General features: G+C 39.6%; 1 protein-coding gene and 1 long non-coding RNA gene across 6 annotated transcripts in view; one reads left to right on the top strand and one right to left on the bottom strand.

The window, feature by feature from the left end:
* Window positions 1-14,136, top strand: part of LOC120360402 (uncharacterized) — a 96,582-nt gene extending 82,446 nt beyond the window's left edge. For all 5 annotated transcript variants that reach the window (XR_012517743.1, XR_012517741.1, XR_012517742.1 and 2 more), the window contains one exon: window positions 1-14,136. This exon is cut by the window's left edge. This is a non-coding gene — a long non-coding RNA (uncharacterized LOC120360402).
* The window catches only part of PAPOLG (poly(A) polymerase gamma), a 44,407-nt gene continuing 34,161 nt past the window's right edge, over window positions 4,255-14,500 (bottom strand). The window contains exons 16-22 of the mRNA XM_003922719.4: window positions 10,129-10,250; window positions 9,732-9,892; window positions 8,338-8,426; window positions 7,857-8,077; window positions 7,274-7,339; window positions 7,029-7,085; window positions 4,255-5,679 (exon numbers count right to left, since the gene is read on the bottom strand). Coding sequence (XP_003922768.1) covers window positions 5,581-5,679; window positions 7,029-7,085; window positions 7,274-7,339; window positions 7,857-8,077; window positions 8,338-8,426; window positions 9,732-9,892; window positions 10,129-10,250 — 815 coding nt within the window. The 3' untranslated portion in view covers window positions 4,255-5,580. The remainder of the gene's footprint in view (window positions 5,680-7,028; window positions 7,086-7,273; window positions 7,340-7,856; window positions 8,078-8,337; window positions 8,427-9,731; window positions 9,893-10,128; window positions 10,251-14,500) is intronic.

Here is a 14,500-nt window from a genome sequence, read left to right on the forward strand (position 1 = left end):
TTCAGTACATGGATTGCCTAAAAACGAGTCACTGTCCATTCTTACAAGAGGTGTAAGAATGTAACCAGCCCTATAACCTGTACTTGTATGGATAGTACCCAGAGCTTGATCCTGTGTCCAGCCATTATTAGTACAAAGAACTGCCTGATCCTGATCAGAAGGGTGACAGAATTTCGCCCCCAGTGCCTGACAGACACCGCCAGTGGTTCTTTCATGAAAGGGTGGTCAGATTACCAAAAGGGACTGAAAGCTGGGACACTCCAATATGCTTAGAGCAGATTGTATAAACTGTTGTGCCATTGCTTGCTGATAAGCATTTAATAAATGATTCTGTGTGATGCAAATTAAGTCTGAGCTTTGCTTTCATACCAAGTGGGTAGTGGATACCACATCTACCAAAGAATCTAAGTAGTAAAGGGCAAAATTGTTTGTCACTGAAAAGGTAACTAAGTAAAGACTTCTGGTACTTTTGAGTTAGTCCCAAATAACATCACTCAATCATCACCTATTTATCAAAGCAAGTTTATTTGATTACTTATTCCAGGCAAATAATGAGGTGCATGTGTACAACTAAAAAATAAGGCAATCCAAATAAAAGGCAGGGTAAATTAATACGAACTACACAAACAGCTAGCTAGAATGGAACCGCAGCTGCATTTATTTTACAAAGCACTGTGGGGTGATATAGCACCATTAATCTCAAAGATATCCTAAGTACTTTCTAGGATAAGTACATGGATCTTCTTGTTCAAATGTAGCAATAGCTTAAAAACTATAGCAAGCTTGATGATCATCTTATGTTCAACTAATTCAAATATAAAAGTATATCCAAAAAGTTGTTTCAGAAAAAATAGAGGCTGGGCATGGTGGCTCAAGCCTGTAATCCCAGCATTTCGGGAGACCAAGGCGGGTGCATCACTTGAGGTCAGGAGTTTGATACCAGCCTGGCCCACGTGGTGAAACCCCATCTCTACAAAAATACAAAATTAGCCGGGGGTGGTGGCAGGCACCTGTAGTTCCTGCTACTTGTGAGGCTGAGGTAGGAGAATCGCCTACACCTAGGAAGTGGAGGTTGCGGTGAGCCAAGATCGCGCCACTGCACTCCAGCCTGGGTGACAGAGCAAGACTCCATCTCATTAAAAAAAAAAAAAAAAAAAAAAAAAAAAAAAAAAAAATTTTGGGAATACAATTAAACAAAAATAACCATTATTGAGACTGGCTTTCTTCCATCATCTGTACTATTTGCTATTTAAATTCTAAGTTTTGGATGCTTTAATACAGGTGTCCCCAAACTACGGCCCACAGGCCGCATGCGGCCCCCTGAGGCCATTCCCCCCCCCCGCCACCCACCGCACTTCAGGAAGGGACATCTCTTTCATTGGTGGTCAGTGAGAGGAGCACAGTATGTGGTGGCCCTCCAACGGTCTGAGGGACAGTGAACTGGCCCCCTGTGTAAAAAGTGTGGGGACGCCTGATTTAATAGGTTATGTAAACACATGTACAATTATAATTCATACAAAGTTACTATTTTTTTAACTAAAGCTTTTGTATTTATTGGTCTGTTTAATTTGTTCTGGCCTGAACTACAAACATGGGGGAACAAGAGAGGTTTCATGCTACAGAACTCAACATTTTGGGATCTTTAATAATTTATTATATTTTCTACCATTTCTGATGATCATTCTAAACTAATGTACTCTGATAACATTGGGTTGAAATTGTTGAACTCAAGTTTGATCCTGTTAATGAATCTAAGTTATCATGAGGACATCTGTAAATCTGAGATTAAGCATTCTTCTAAATGCTGAGGACTTTACGGTTTCATCTTAAGTTACAAACTTCGAAATTTGGAATTCCAGAGTCCCTCATCAGCCCATTTTACTAGTTAGAAGTCACAGCACATTTTCAGTGTATCACAGCGAAATCAAAGGGAGGAAATTATATAATATTCCAGGATTATTCAATCCTGGAATAGGAGACCCCAACTTCCAACACTTTTTTTTTTTGGGTAATGAACCACTTCGAGAAGCTGATCCAAACTATACACTTTTCCCCTAGAAAGATGCATGTAAACTAGAACTTCTTATACACAATTACAAAGCATTACCTGAGGGCTGTTCATGATTCTCAAGTTAGGAATTCCTATTTCAAAGGTGTGGAACATAGTGGAAAATAAGTTTAGCCCATTTTGATATTACTTGCTACTAAAGTAAGCATTTTAATACTGCTACTAAATTGCTGCTTTAAAACAAAGCACTCATTTTAAAAATGAACACAGACTTTTTAAAACTTTTAAAACTCATTCTCCTGGCTGGAGCAGTGGCTTATGCCTGTAATCCCAGCACTCTGGGAGGCCAAGGCAGGCAGATCACTTGAGGTCAGGAGTTCGAGATCACCCTGGCCAACATGGTGAAATCCTGTCTCTACTGAAAATACAAAAATTAGCCGGGCATGATGGCACAGGCCTGTTAATTCCAGCTACTCTGGAGGCTGAAGCAGGAGAATCATTTGAACCCAGGAGGCAGAGGCTGCAATGAGGTGAGATCATGCCACTGCACTCCAGCCAGGGTGACAGAGTGAACTTCTGTTAAAAACAAACAAACAAAAAACATTCTCCCGCCCCAGTTTTACAAAGTTGTAAGCCATGTATCTCAAATTGGTTAGGTCCCTAAGGTTTAATTAAGCTAGCAGATAATTATTTTCCTTTCAAATATATTCTTAAGGGCTAGTTACTGAAAAATGAGCAAATTAAAATGTAATACCCTTGTGAAAATGAACATGTGTCTATATACTGAAGAACAGACTATTTGCCTTTATGAAATATACTTCTAGGTATTTTTTCACACTTGAAAACAAACACAGCCGAGCACGGTGGCTCACGTCTGGCTGAGGCAGGTGGATCACCTGAGGTCAGGAGTTGGAGACCAGCCTGGCCAACATGGTGAAACCCCGTCTCTACTAAAAATACAAAAATTAGCTGGGTGTGGTGGTAGATGCCTGTAATCCCAGCTACTTGGGAGGCTGAGATGAGAGAATCGCTTGAACCTGGGAGGCCAGGTTGCAGTGAGCTGAGATTGCACCACTGCACTCCAGTCTGGGCAACAAGAACGAAACTCTGTCTCAAAACAAAACAAACAAAAAACCTCACATACACATGTACTTAGTGCCTCTGATCATAACATAAAATTCCAGAGCATACCTTCTCCTTTTTTACGTGGAACCAGTACAATGGAAGCTTCCCACTGAATTAACAAAATGTACTGAAATGTCTACTTACTGGTCAGGATAGAAAACATTTCATTTCTGACAAATCCCACTGTCAACTCCTCAGTTACCAAATAGGTTGAAGAATGCTGTCTTTGAGGACTCTAATGTTGACTCATTCACATGTTGAATGGGCTCCTTAATCTAAAATAAATGCCTATGCTATAGTACAAGATTAGACTTGTTGCTTCCTTATTAAAGAAAAACTCCACTAGTCACTCCAAGGAGTCTATTGATACAACAGAGTAAACATGTATATGGAAGGAATTCCTAAAGAGACTTTGAAGGCTGATTTAAAAGCAAGAGATATTAAATGCGGAAATGCATACACAAGTATATAAAATTTAATCAAATTCCTTACCAAAGTTTTCAAAGGTTGAAGTCACATGCTAATTATTCAGTCCTTTCATAACCATTCACTTTTGCTCAAATGGAGTATTCATAGAACAAATCCCAAAACATTTGAATAAAGGGAAAGAGTCAGCTAAGACAACAGCTTTGCCAAGGAAGCTACAACTTGATTATGTGACTTCATTCTTATCTTTTGCTGCTATATAAAAAGGGAATAAGAGAACAACCACTTCTTCCTTGCTGTTGTTTACTTCTAAGACTTTTCAGGTTTTCCATGGTAAAGGTAAACATTAGAATTGACATTTCAGAGACCTAAGGGGAAGGAGTGGAACCTGGAGGATACTGCTCTCTGACAATTCAAGAATTTCAACGCAATAGTAAAGGGCTTGCAAGAGAAAACGGACTGCTATTTCTCCACCTGCTAGATGGTATCCCATGAGTCCTACACAATGAGGTATCTTCCCCACACTACTCAATGTAGCATTTTGGGTTTTTCCTACTGAACCTACTAAATGCTCAGTGAAATCTGAAGAAGGTGATAAATACTAGCATTCCTGGCTGTGTAATCTATACATTTTCATTTTAAATATAATAATTCAAGCATAATCCATATTTAAAAAATTAGACTAAGGAGAGACAAAGGTTTTAAAGGTTTCTTTGAAAAGATGGTATCTTACAGTACATACAAAAATACTCTGAAAATACATACGACTTCATTTACAAAACACTGAATCAACATATTACAAGAATTACATGGTTATTATGGATTTTAATAAACTGAGCATGCTTTCATGAAACTTAAAAAATATTAAGAAATGCATTGAAAAAAGCAGCGTAAAAAAAGACAACTCATATAGTTAAATAAAAATTACAAAGGTCCTGAGCCAATTAATGGTTGGTAACAATGTCATTCAAAATGCCTTTAAGGTTTCAGTAAAATCCACTGCTAATTTCTGCATGCCTAGTCCATGAAGAAACTATTTGAAGTTGTGGGGTAAGTAATGGTCAGGAATTATCATGCCAAGTTAATTTTACACCTCAAAAATACAAGTTTGCCATACTTAAAGGTATCTTATTGTTGATGCTGGAATGAGTTGCTCCTCAGTAAAAAATACTAGTCAACTAACAAGAATGGCATGAAATAGGATATGTAACAATTTTACCATTCATATACTGACTTTCAGTATCCTGGTTATATTTTGATTTTTAATAAAGATGCATTTCAAAGGCCTCCATGGGAGGCAAACTATAGAGAATTTATGGTGCCCAACTCTTATGTAATCACTGGACTAATCTTCCCTGGTAACTAAGCAACATTTGGACAGAAAGGCACACAAAAAAGTTTAAATATTTCTCATATGTGCCAATCTGGAAAAAAATAATTTAAATCAACAGAACAGACAGTACATCTACACAAATGAGGAAAGCAGAAAAGATACACATTCATTTATCTCAGGTTTCAAAAAGTGGCTTCAATGCTAAAGTAAATGTGTTAACATTTGGAAAATACAATTTTTTTGTTTGTTTTCAGCTGTTTTTTTTAGGTCTATACAATGATTACAACATAAGACAAAAACAAAAAAAAAACGCACGCGCGCACACACACACACACACAAAGGAGTTCAGGACTTGTTATCAGTGTCCAAGTGGCCAAGAACTGGTTCCCATAACAAGCGTTGAAAATTAAGGCAGTAAAACCCCCAAATGCAAAGCTGTAATACTGTAGATTGCAATTTGACAGCAGGTGATCCTCAGAGAAGTGTATGTAGCAATCAGTAAGAGAATACTGCTACAGCATCTGCAGGTCAAAGTGTGACAGTTCAGAAACCACTTCAAGGTTAATGAGGCTGAGGCTGTAACTTTCACCATATTTCATGTATGACAGCCACTTCTATTTGAAAAAACAGTGGCTGCACCTACGCCACTAAATGATTGCTTGTTCACTTAAGAGAGGAGGCACTGCTTTTACCGATTAAGGGTCAGTCGAATGGAATTTTTGATGACACGGATGTTATTTGCTGGAACTGGAGATGATGAATCTGGTAGTTCTTTACTGGGTAGTCTCTATTAGAAAGAAAGAGAAACAAAAAAGGAAAAGCACACCGTATGTGTTATAAAGGCCCAGCTAGGAAGTCACTCACAAGCTCTTGAGTTTTTCTCCCAATCCCTCTAGCTCCTGAACACTCAAGTATGCAATGAATACTTCCTTCCAGTGTTCATAGGGAACTCTTGCTTTCGGCATGACTTCTTTTTACAGTCAGAGGTGAAAAGCAGCGGGCTAAGACAAAGGGCAGAAGTGGCAGGAGTGTGAAGATGTACAGGATGGGGACAGTTAGTTTCTTGTCAAGAGATGACTGCTTAATTCTCCTCTCGTTTTACCTTGGCTAAGCCAGTATCTGTATCATATCCATATGCATTAAAACAATTATAAACAATTTGAGATATACAAAGTAATAGAGAACAGGGCAATACTGACTTAAATGCCATACCAAGTCTCGGATATTATTACAATTTTGCTGCAATTGTTTGGTGCAGCCACTTTCACTTTAGACTTGATATATTAAAAACTCCATTATGTCACTTCACTCTTTTGTACTTTAATTTATCATCTCAAAATTTTTTCCACTATCACATAATTATACATTCATATTTTTTTGTAACTTAATCTTATGTTACAGGCTCAAATTCTATAACAAATAGCCTGGGAGTATTCTCTTTTGCTTTAGAAAAGCTACTACATTGTGGAAAACCTGGCAGGGTAATAGCTGATGAGAAGCACTTTACTATTTAATGGGAGGGGTGAAAATATGCCATTCTGTTCACTATAAACTCAGAGAAGGACTCTGATTTACAAAAGGTTGCTTTTTGAGTACTTGCTTTTTAGCATAACATACTTAATACTACTACCTATTATTAGTTATAAAAGTAATTCTTCAAATAATCAACATTTAAATTACAATTTAGAGGCTTTTAGCTCTTGTTTTAAAGGTATTTACTATATATACCATTATACTTGGTTCCTCTAAAATATTAATACATGTAGTTCCTAATTATCAAACCTATGTTTGGACAGTAAGCAGTAGTACACAAGAGATACAGTACCAGGTACTTGGTAAGAAATTAATGTGCTAAGCATCCAACTGCTTCTTTAAAGATAAAAAACAAAGGGTGAACATAATCTAAATAAGTAATGAAGTTGTCTTAAACTATTCCCTCTTTTTTAGACTTCTGAGATACATACATTCAGAACTACATACTTTGCTATCTCCAACCCCAACTACACTGCTAGTCTTGAGGACAGGGACAAAATCTTTCCTTTTCCCAGTGCTAGGCTCTTAATAAGCCTTTTGTACTTGTAGATTATCTATGAGTTTTTACCTATTTACGTACTGTACCTATGATAAGACTGTTACCTTTGTGCGAGATGTGTCAATAGTAGGAATAGGCATAGATTCTCCTCCAATGGCATCCTAAAAACAGGAGAAACAACACAAGTAAAAACTAACTTTCCTATAAGCAAATACTTATTTCTACTTAAAATAAAACCTAACTAAAACCTAACAGTAGATCTAGTCTGACCTACTTTCTAATATGGCACTTTTCCTGATACATGGAGCTTTACAGTAAATATTCTGAAGCACACTATTAATATATTTACCACTGATTTTCTTTTTCTTTCTTCAGCTGTGCGAGGGTCCTTAAATGTTGATTCAAGTCGAATAAACTAAAATACAAACATTGAAATAAATTGCCAGTATGTATCTGCAAAAACCATACAAATCTATATAGACTGGAAGACTAATTAATGGTTAGGCTATTATAAAAATTACTATAAACATGGGTTGGTAAGAGAAGATTAATTTAAATCAGACTGACTGTAGCTGCCACTGTTAATTTCTACAGTTTGAGTGATCTTTTTGGTTAAATCAATTCAGATTCTAACAAATACAGTTTTACCACCACCTATTGGAAGCAGGACATATTAACAGCCAAGAAATGAGATTCTGTTAACAATAATGACTTCTGTAAGTCAAGGAGAAACTCAGGCCAATCATTCAAATTTTTAGACACATTAGTAATTTGATTTTAGGATGAGCAATTAATATTGTTCCTTTAAGGTTTGGGTAAATATTCTTTTCAGTCAACTCCTAACAGAACACCAACAGCTACGGAAAATTGTTTCTTTAGTATTAAGTTTAAAAATATTAACTACTGAATCACCACTAAAGTTGTAGCTTTACCTTTTCTATGTCTTTCAACCTCTTAGAAGTCCCATCTATGGATGGGGAATGGGATCTCTTGGGCGTAACAGTCTTAGTTATATTTGACATTCCATTCAGATGTGGTTGTCCCTGGGCAGGGTTGTGGAGTGTTGTGATTCTAGGAATGACATTTCGCCCTACTACGGTAGGAATGGTACACACAGCGGGAGGTGACACAGCTTTTACTGTAGAGTCAATTTCTGGAAAGGAAAAAAAGGATTTTAATAATTAAACATTTATGCATATAATTTTCTTCTTTTCTTGAGATAGGGTCTCTCATTCCCATCACCCAGGCTGGAGGGCAGTAGCTTGATCATGGCTCACTGCACCCTCTACTTCCCAGGCTCAGGTGATCCTCCTGCCTTAGCCTCCCAAGTAGCTAGGACTACTGGCATGTGCCACCACGCCCAGCTAATTTTTTGTAAATATAATTATGAATAATACAAGTTTAGATACCTACTTGCACCAATGACTGGAATGGAGAGTCCTTGGGCTGGTGGTACACTCAGTGGCTTCTCCACAATTACAGCAGTAGGCTCAGCACTATTCCTAATGAAAGTGTTAAATTATCATCAATAAATGATTTAAATATTGCTTTTTTCCTTTTTTTTTGAGAAAAGTCCTCACTCTATTGCCCAGGTTGGAGTGTAGTGGCACAATCACAGCTCACTGCAGTCTCAACCTCCCGGGCTCAAGTAACTCTGCCACTCAGCCTCCCAGGTAGCTGGGAATATGGTGTCTGCCCTCATGTCTGGCTGGTTTCTAAATTTTTATTCTTGTAGACACAGGATCCCACTATGTTGCCCAGGCTGGTCTTGAACTCCTGAGGCTCAAGCAATCCTCCTGGCTTAGCTTCCCAAAGTGCTGGAGCTACCACACCTGGCCCCATTACTTATTTAAAACACTTATTATAACAATTACAACTGCCTTCTTTCTTTTTTTTTTTTGACATGGTTCTGTTCTGTCACCTAGGTTGGAGTGCAGTGGCATGAACACATGGCTCACTGCAGCCTCAACCTTGCGGGCTCAAGCAATTCTCCCACCTCAGCCTCCCGAGTAGCTGGAACTACAGGTGTGCATTACCATGCCAAGCTAATTTTTTTTTTTTTTGAGACAGAGTCTCACTCTCGTTGCCCAGGCTGGAGTGTAATGCCATGATCTCGGCTCACTGTAACCTCCACCTCCTGGGTTCAAGTGATTCTCCTGCCTCAGCCTCACAAGTAGCTGGGATTACAAGCGCGCACCAGCACGCCCTGCTAATTTTTGTATTTTTAGTAGAGACAGGGTTTTGCCATGTTGACCAGGGTGGTCTTGAACTCCTGATCTCAGGTGATCTGTCTGCCTCAGCCTGCCAAAGTGCTGGGATTACAGGCATGAACCACCGCCACCGTGCCGGGCCAATTCTTTTCTTTTCTTTTTTTTTTGTAGTGACAGGGTTTCACCATGTTGCCCAGGCTGGTCTGGGAACTCCTGGGCTCCAGTGATCCACCTGCCTTGACCTCTCAAAGTTGTAGAATTACAAGTCTCAGCCACTGTGCCTGGCCACAACTGTTGGCTCAGGCCTGTACTTCAACATTTCATTGAAATAAAAGGGGGGAAAAAAGCAGAGGAGCCAGTAAGAAGAGAAAAATTTAAGCAAAAAATGTGTACATTTCCATGTACCTATCTAGTCCCGCATGCTCATAAGCCTACACCATTACCACAATTATTTCTAAACAAGAAACTGATCAGCAGCCTGTAAAATAAAATCTTTTAACAATTTAAAAAGAAAGGCAGTAGCAGAGATACAGAAGAGTTCACATTATCCTCAAACTGAACAGAAAACCAAAAGAACGCATTTGAAATATGACAGACCTTTCAGTTTCTCCTACAGAAGGGCTATCAGACTTGGATGCTGGAGAATTAAAAGGTGTTCCATTATCAGTGTCTCTGGAGCTATCTAGACAACTGCTATCCAGAGACGATCTTTTGGATTGAAGTCCGCTCGAGCTTCGACTGACATCAGAGAGACTTTGCTGAAAGAAGGAAACAATTTTAGGATTTTGAAAAGCAAATTATAAAGACTGGTTTCAATTCTGAAGGTCATTTAAGCAAATTATCTCTTGTGATGAATGAAAATGAGATTTCAGTCCTAGATTGAATTGCCTATATCCTTATTTTTCTCAATAGGTCTGAGAGCTGTAAGAATGCAAATCTGATTCCAGATTTGTCTGAATAAAACCATACTGGAAAGTTAAGATTACAGACTCACCTTTTTCTTCTTTTGAAGAATTTCTGCAGGAAGGTAGTGATGAAGCTGTTTTTTCTTTACATGAGTTGCTTCAATTTTCATTCCCTCCTTTAGCATATTTATATTGTTTGCCTGTCTGTACACTGCAACAATGTTAATACGTTAAATGGGACATTTCTTTCTGAACCAAGCGTTCTGCCTAATTTTCCTGAAATGCATATGCCTTTACTATATCCCCACTATCACCACCGGCACCCCACCCACCAATAACCCTCTCACAAAACAAATATTTTTAATACATTTACATCATATCACAATCCTATTCATGAATCCACTAGTTTCTCTCTCTCTTTTTTTTTTTTTGAGACGGAGTTTCACTCTTGTTGCCCAGGCTGGAGTGCAATGGCGCGATCTTGGCTCACCGCAATCTCCAACTCCTGGGTTCAAGTGATTCTCCTGCCTCAGCCTCCCAAGTAGCTGGGATTACAGGCATGCACCACACCATGCCCTGCTAATTTTGTATTTTTAGTAAAGATGGGGTTTCTCCATGTTGGTCAGGCTGGTCTTGAATTCCTGACCTCAGGTGATCTGCCCGCCTTGGCCTTCTAAAGTGCTGGGATTACAGGCATGAGCCACTGTGCCTGGACATGAATCCACTAGTTTTTCCATGTCCACCTTCTAAGACTTTCTCATAATTAAACCTTATTAACCAAATAAATGCATGGAAAAAAAGGTATTTTCCAGATCTTGTTTTCTGATATTATCCCAAGAGGCAATCTTTCCTCATAATTACTTGTCCAAGTCTAGGCTAATTTTATTTATTTATTTATTTATTTTTTAAGATGGTGTTTCACCATGATGGCCAGGCTGGTCTTGAACTCCTGACCTGAGGTGATCCACCCACCTTGGCCTCCTAAAGTGTTATGATTCCAGGCATGAGCAACCGCGCCCGGCCATATTCTTTTTATTTTTTTGACACAGACTCTTGTTCTGTCACCCAGGGTGGAGTGCAGTGGCACAGTCCTGGCTCACTGCAACCTCTGCCTCCTATGTTCAAGCTATTCTCCTGCCCCAGCCTCCCAAGCACCTTGGATTACAGGCATGCGCCACCAAGCCCAGCTACTTTTTGGATTTTTTGTAGAGATGGGGGATTCTCCATGTTGGTTGGACTGGTCTCAAACCCTCAACCTCAGGTGATCTGCCCACCTTCGCTTCCTAAAGTGCTGGGATTATAGGCGTGAGCCACCGTGGTTGGCCACGAATCCACTAGTTTTTCCATGTTCACCTTCTAAGACTTTCTCATAAACTTTATTAACAACATAAATGTATGAAAAAAGGTATGTTCTAGATCTTGTTTTCTAATATTTTCCCAAAAGGCAATCTCTCCTCATAATTACTTGTCCAAGTCTACTTTTTTTTTTTGACACAAGAGTCTTGCTCTGTCACCCAGGCTGAAGTGCAGTGGTACAATCTTGGCTCACTGCAACCTCTGCCTCCTGGGTTCAAACTATTCTCCTGCCTCAGCCTCTCTTCAAGTAGCTGGGACTAGAGGTGTGTGGCACCACACCCAGATACTTTTTTGATTTTTTCGTAGAGACGGGGATTTCACTGTGTTGGCCACGCCGGTCTCAAAACTCCTGATCTCAAAAGATCCACCCACCTCTGCTTCCCAAAGTGCTGGGATTACAGATGTGAGCTACTGTACCCGGCCTTCTGAGCTAATTCTTATGCCAAATATCCAAGATGCAATTCAAGCTGTCTATGAGAATTTACTACTGCAGCTACCACAATCATAGAAAGACAGACTTCAGGAACCATCTTACAAACACATCCGTATTGGACAGTTGAGACAACGGAGGCTAAACAGCCCTGGATGCCTTGCCAGGATCAGAATCCACACAGTCCTAGATTCCCATTCTAGTGCTTTTCACACCTTATAAGAAAACTGGTTTTATTTATTTTATAATAACCACATAAATTTCTTAATATGTTTTAATTGTAAATATACCCAATTAGATTAAAAGCCCACTGAAGACAGGGATCGGAGGCTTGTTTTACACAGCAACTACTGTGAGATGTGGTAAATTATTAATCTCTTGGGGCCTCAAGTTTCTTCATCTGAAAAATAATATTTTATAAATTTATAATAAACCATGTCCCTTCTCCTTTTTAAAACAAGCCCAAATTAGAATGGAAAAATTTACAGTGAATGTTTTTATTCCAGATTGCTTATAAAAGAGTTACCAGGGGTGCTTGTTCAAGATGCAGATTCTTTGGTTCCCTCCCCAGAGTGTGACTTAGTGGTTGTAAGGTGAAGCATAGGAATCTGCATTTTTTTAACTCCGGTTTTTTTTTTTTTTTTTTTTTGTTTTTTTTTTAAGATGGCATTTCGCTCTTTTGGCCCAGGCTGGAGTGCAATGGTGCGATCTCAGCTCACTGCAACTTCTGCCTCCCAGGTTCAAGCGATTCTCCTGCCTCAGTCTCCCAAGTACCTGGGATTACAGGCATATGCCACCACGCCCGGCTAAGTTTTGTATTTTTAGTAGAGACGGGGTTTCCCCACATTGGCCAGGCTGGTCTCGAATTCCTAACCTCAGGTGATCTGCTTGCCTCGGCCTCTCAAAGAATGGATTACAGGCGTGAGCCACTGCACCTGGCCAGGAATCTGCATTTTCATAATAGGAGGGCTCTTTCAAAAGAATTCAGAAAACCCAGAAGAGCCAAACCAGTAATTTTAATAGTATTCCAGATTCCTAAGATAAATAATCCTAAATTCATAACAGATATACTAAGATATTCCAGGGTTGTGACTAGAGTACTAGATGTGAAAGATACTCTCTTCACTGATCCTGAAATATATTCAGTAATTCTGTACTTACTGATATTTATTTCATATAAAAAACATAAAAATATGGCCAGGTGCAGTGGCTGACACCTGTAATTCCAGCACTCTGAAAGGCCGAAGTAGGCAAATCTCTTGAATCCAGGAGTCTGAGACCAGCCTGGGCAACATAGCGAAATTCTGTCTCTATTTAAAACAAACAAACAAAACAAACCCCATAAAAATCAAGTCTTTTTTTATTTTTTGAGACAGGGTCTCAGTTTGTCACCCAAACTACAGAGTAGTGGCACAATCTGGGCTCACTGGAGCCTTGACCTTCTGGGTTCAAGCAATTCTCCTACCTCAGCCTCCCAGCTAGCTGGGACCAGCAGGCGTGTGCCACTATACCTGGTAAATTTTTTTTGTATTTTTTGTAAAGATGAGTTTCAACATGTTGCCCAGGCTGGTCTCAAACTCCTGAGCTCAAGAGGTTCACCTGTCTCAGTCTCCCAAAGTATTAGGATTACAGGCACTCGTGAGCCACTGCGCCTGGAAAAAATCAAGTCATCTTTATGACTGTGGTCACAAACCCCGGTTGTATACACAAAGAGCTTTTCTTTCTTTGTATTTTAAAACATAACATTCAGCCAGGCAAGGGGGCTCACGCCTGTAATCCCAGCACTTTGGGAGGCCGAGGCAGGTGGATCACTTGAGGTCAGGTGTTTGAGACCAGCATGGCCAACATGGTGAAACTCCTCTTCTAAAAATACAAAAATTAGCCAGGCATGGTGGCATGGACCTGTAATTCCAGCTACTTGGGAGGCTGGGGCATGAGAATCGCTTCAACCCCAGAGGCGAAGGTTACAGTGAGCTGAGATCGCACCACTGCAGTCCAGCCTGGGTGACAGAGTGAGACTCTGTCTCATAAAATAAAAAAAAACAGTTAACATTCACACGCTACAAAACTCAAAGTGTTGAAGAGTATTCAATGATGTCTCCTTACCCTGTCCCCGACCTAGAAGCAACCACTCTTGCCATTTTTTTTTAAAAAACTAAGCATCCTTCCAGAGATATCCTATGCAATTGTAAGCAAGTATGTTATTTTTTCTTTTATTATTTCTATAAATGGTAGCACAGTGTAACAGTGTTCTGTAATTTTACCTCCCACTTAATATATCTTGGAAATTGCTTCATAATGCTTTTTTTTTCTTTTTTTTGAGACAGAGTCTCACTCTGTGGCTCAGGCTGGAGTGCAGTGGGACAATCTCAGCTCACTGCAACCTCCTACTCCTGGGTTCAAGTGATTTTCCTGCCTTAGCCTCCCAAGCAGCTGGGATTACAGGCGTCCACCACCCCACCCCACTAACTTTTCTATTTTTAGTAGATATGGGGTTTCACCATATTAGCCAGGCTGGTCTCAAACCCCTGACCTCAGGTAATCTGCCCGCCTCTGCCTCCCAAGTGCTGGGATTATAGGGCGTGAGCCACCGCACCTGGCTCCTTTCCTGTTTTAATAGCAGTATGGATATGCCATGTTCACTTAACCAATTGTGGAACTTTAATAAGTACAGC

Source organism: Saimiri boliviensis, chromosome 1 (assembly GCF_048565385.1).
Source record: "Saimiri boliviensis isolate mSaiBol1 chromosome 1, mSaiBol1.pri, whole genome shotgun sequence".
Lineage (NCBI taxonomy): Eukaryota > Metazoa > Chordata > Mammalia > Primates > Cebidae > Saimiri > Saimiri boliviensis.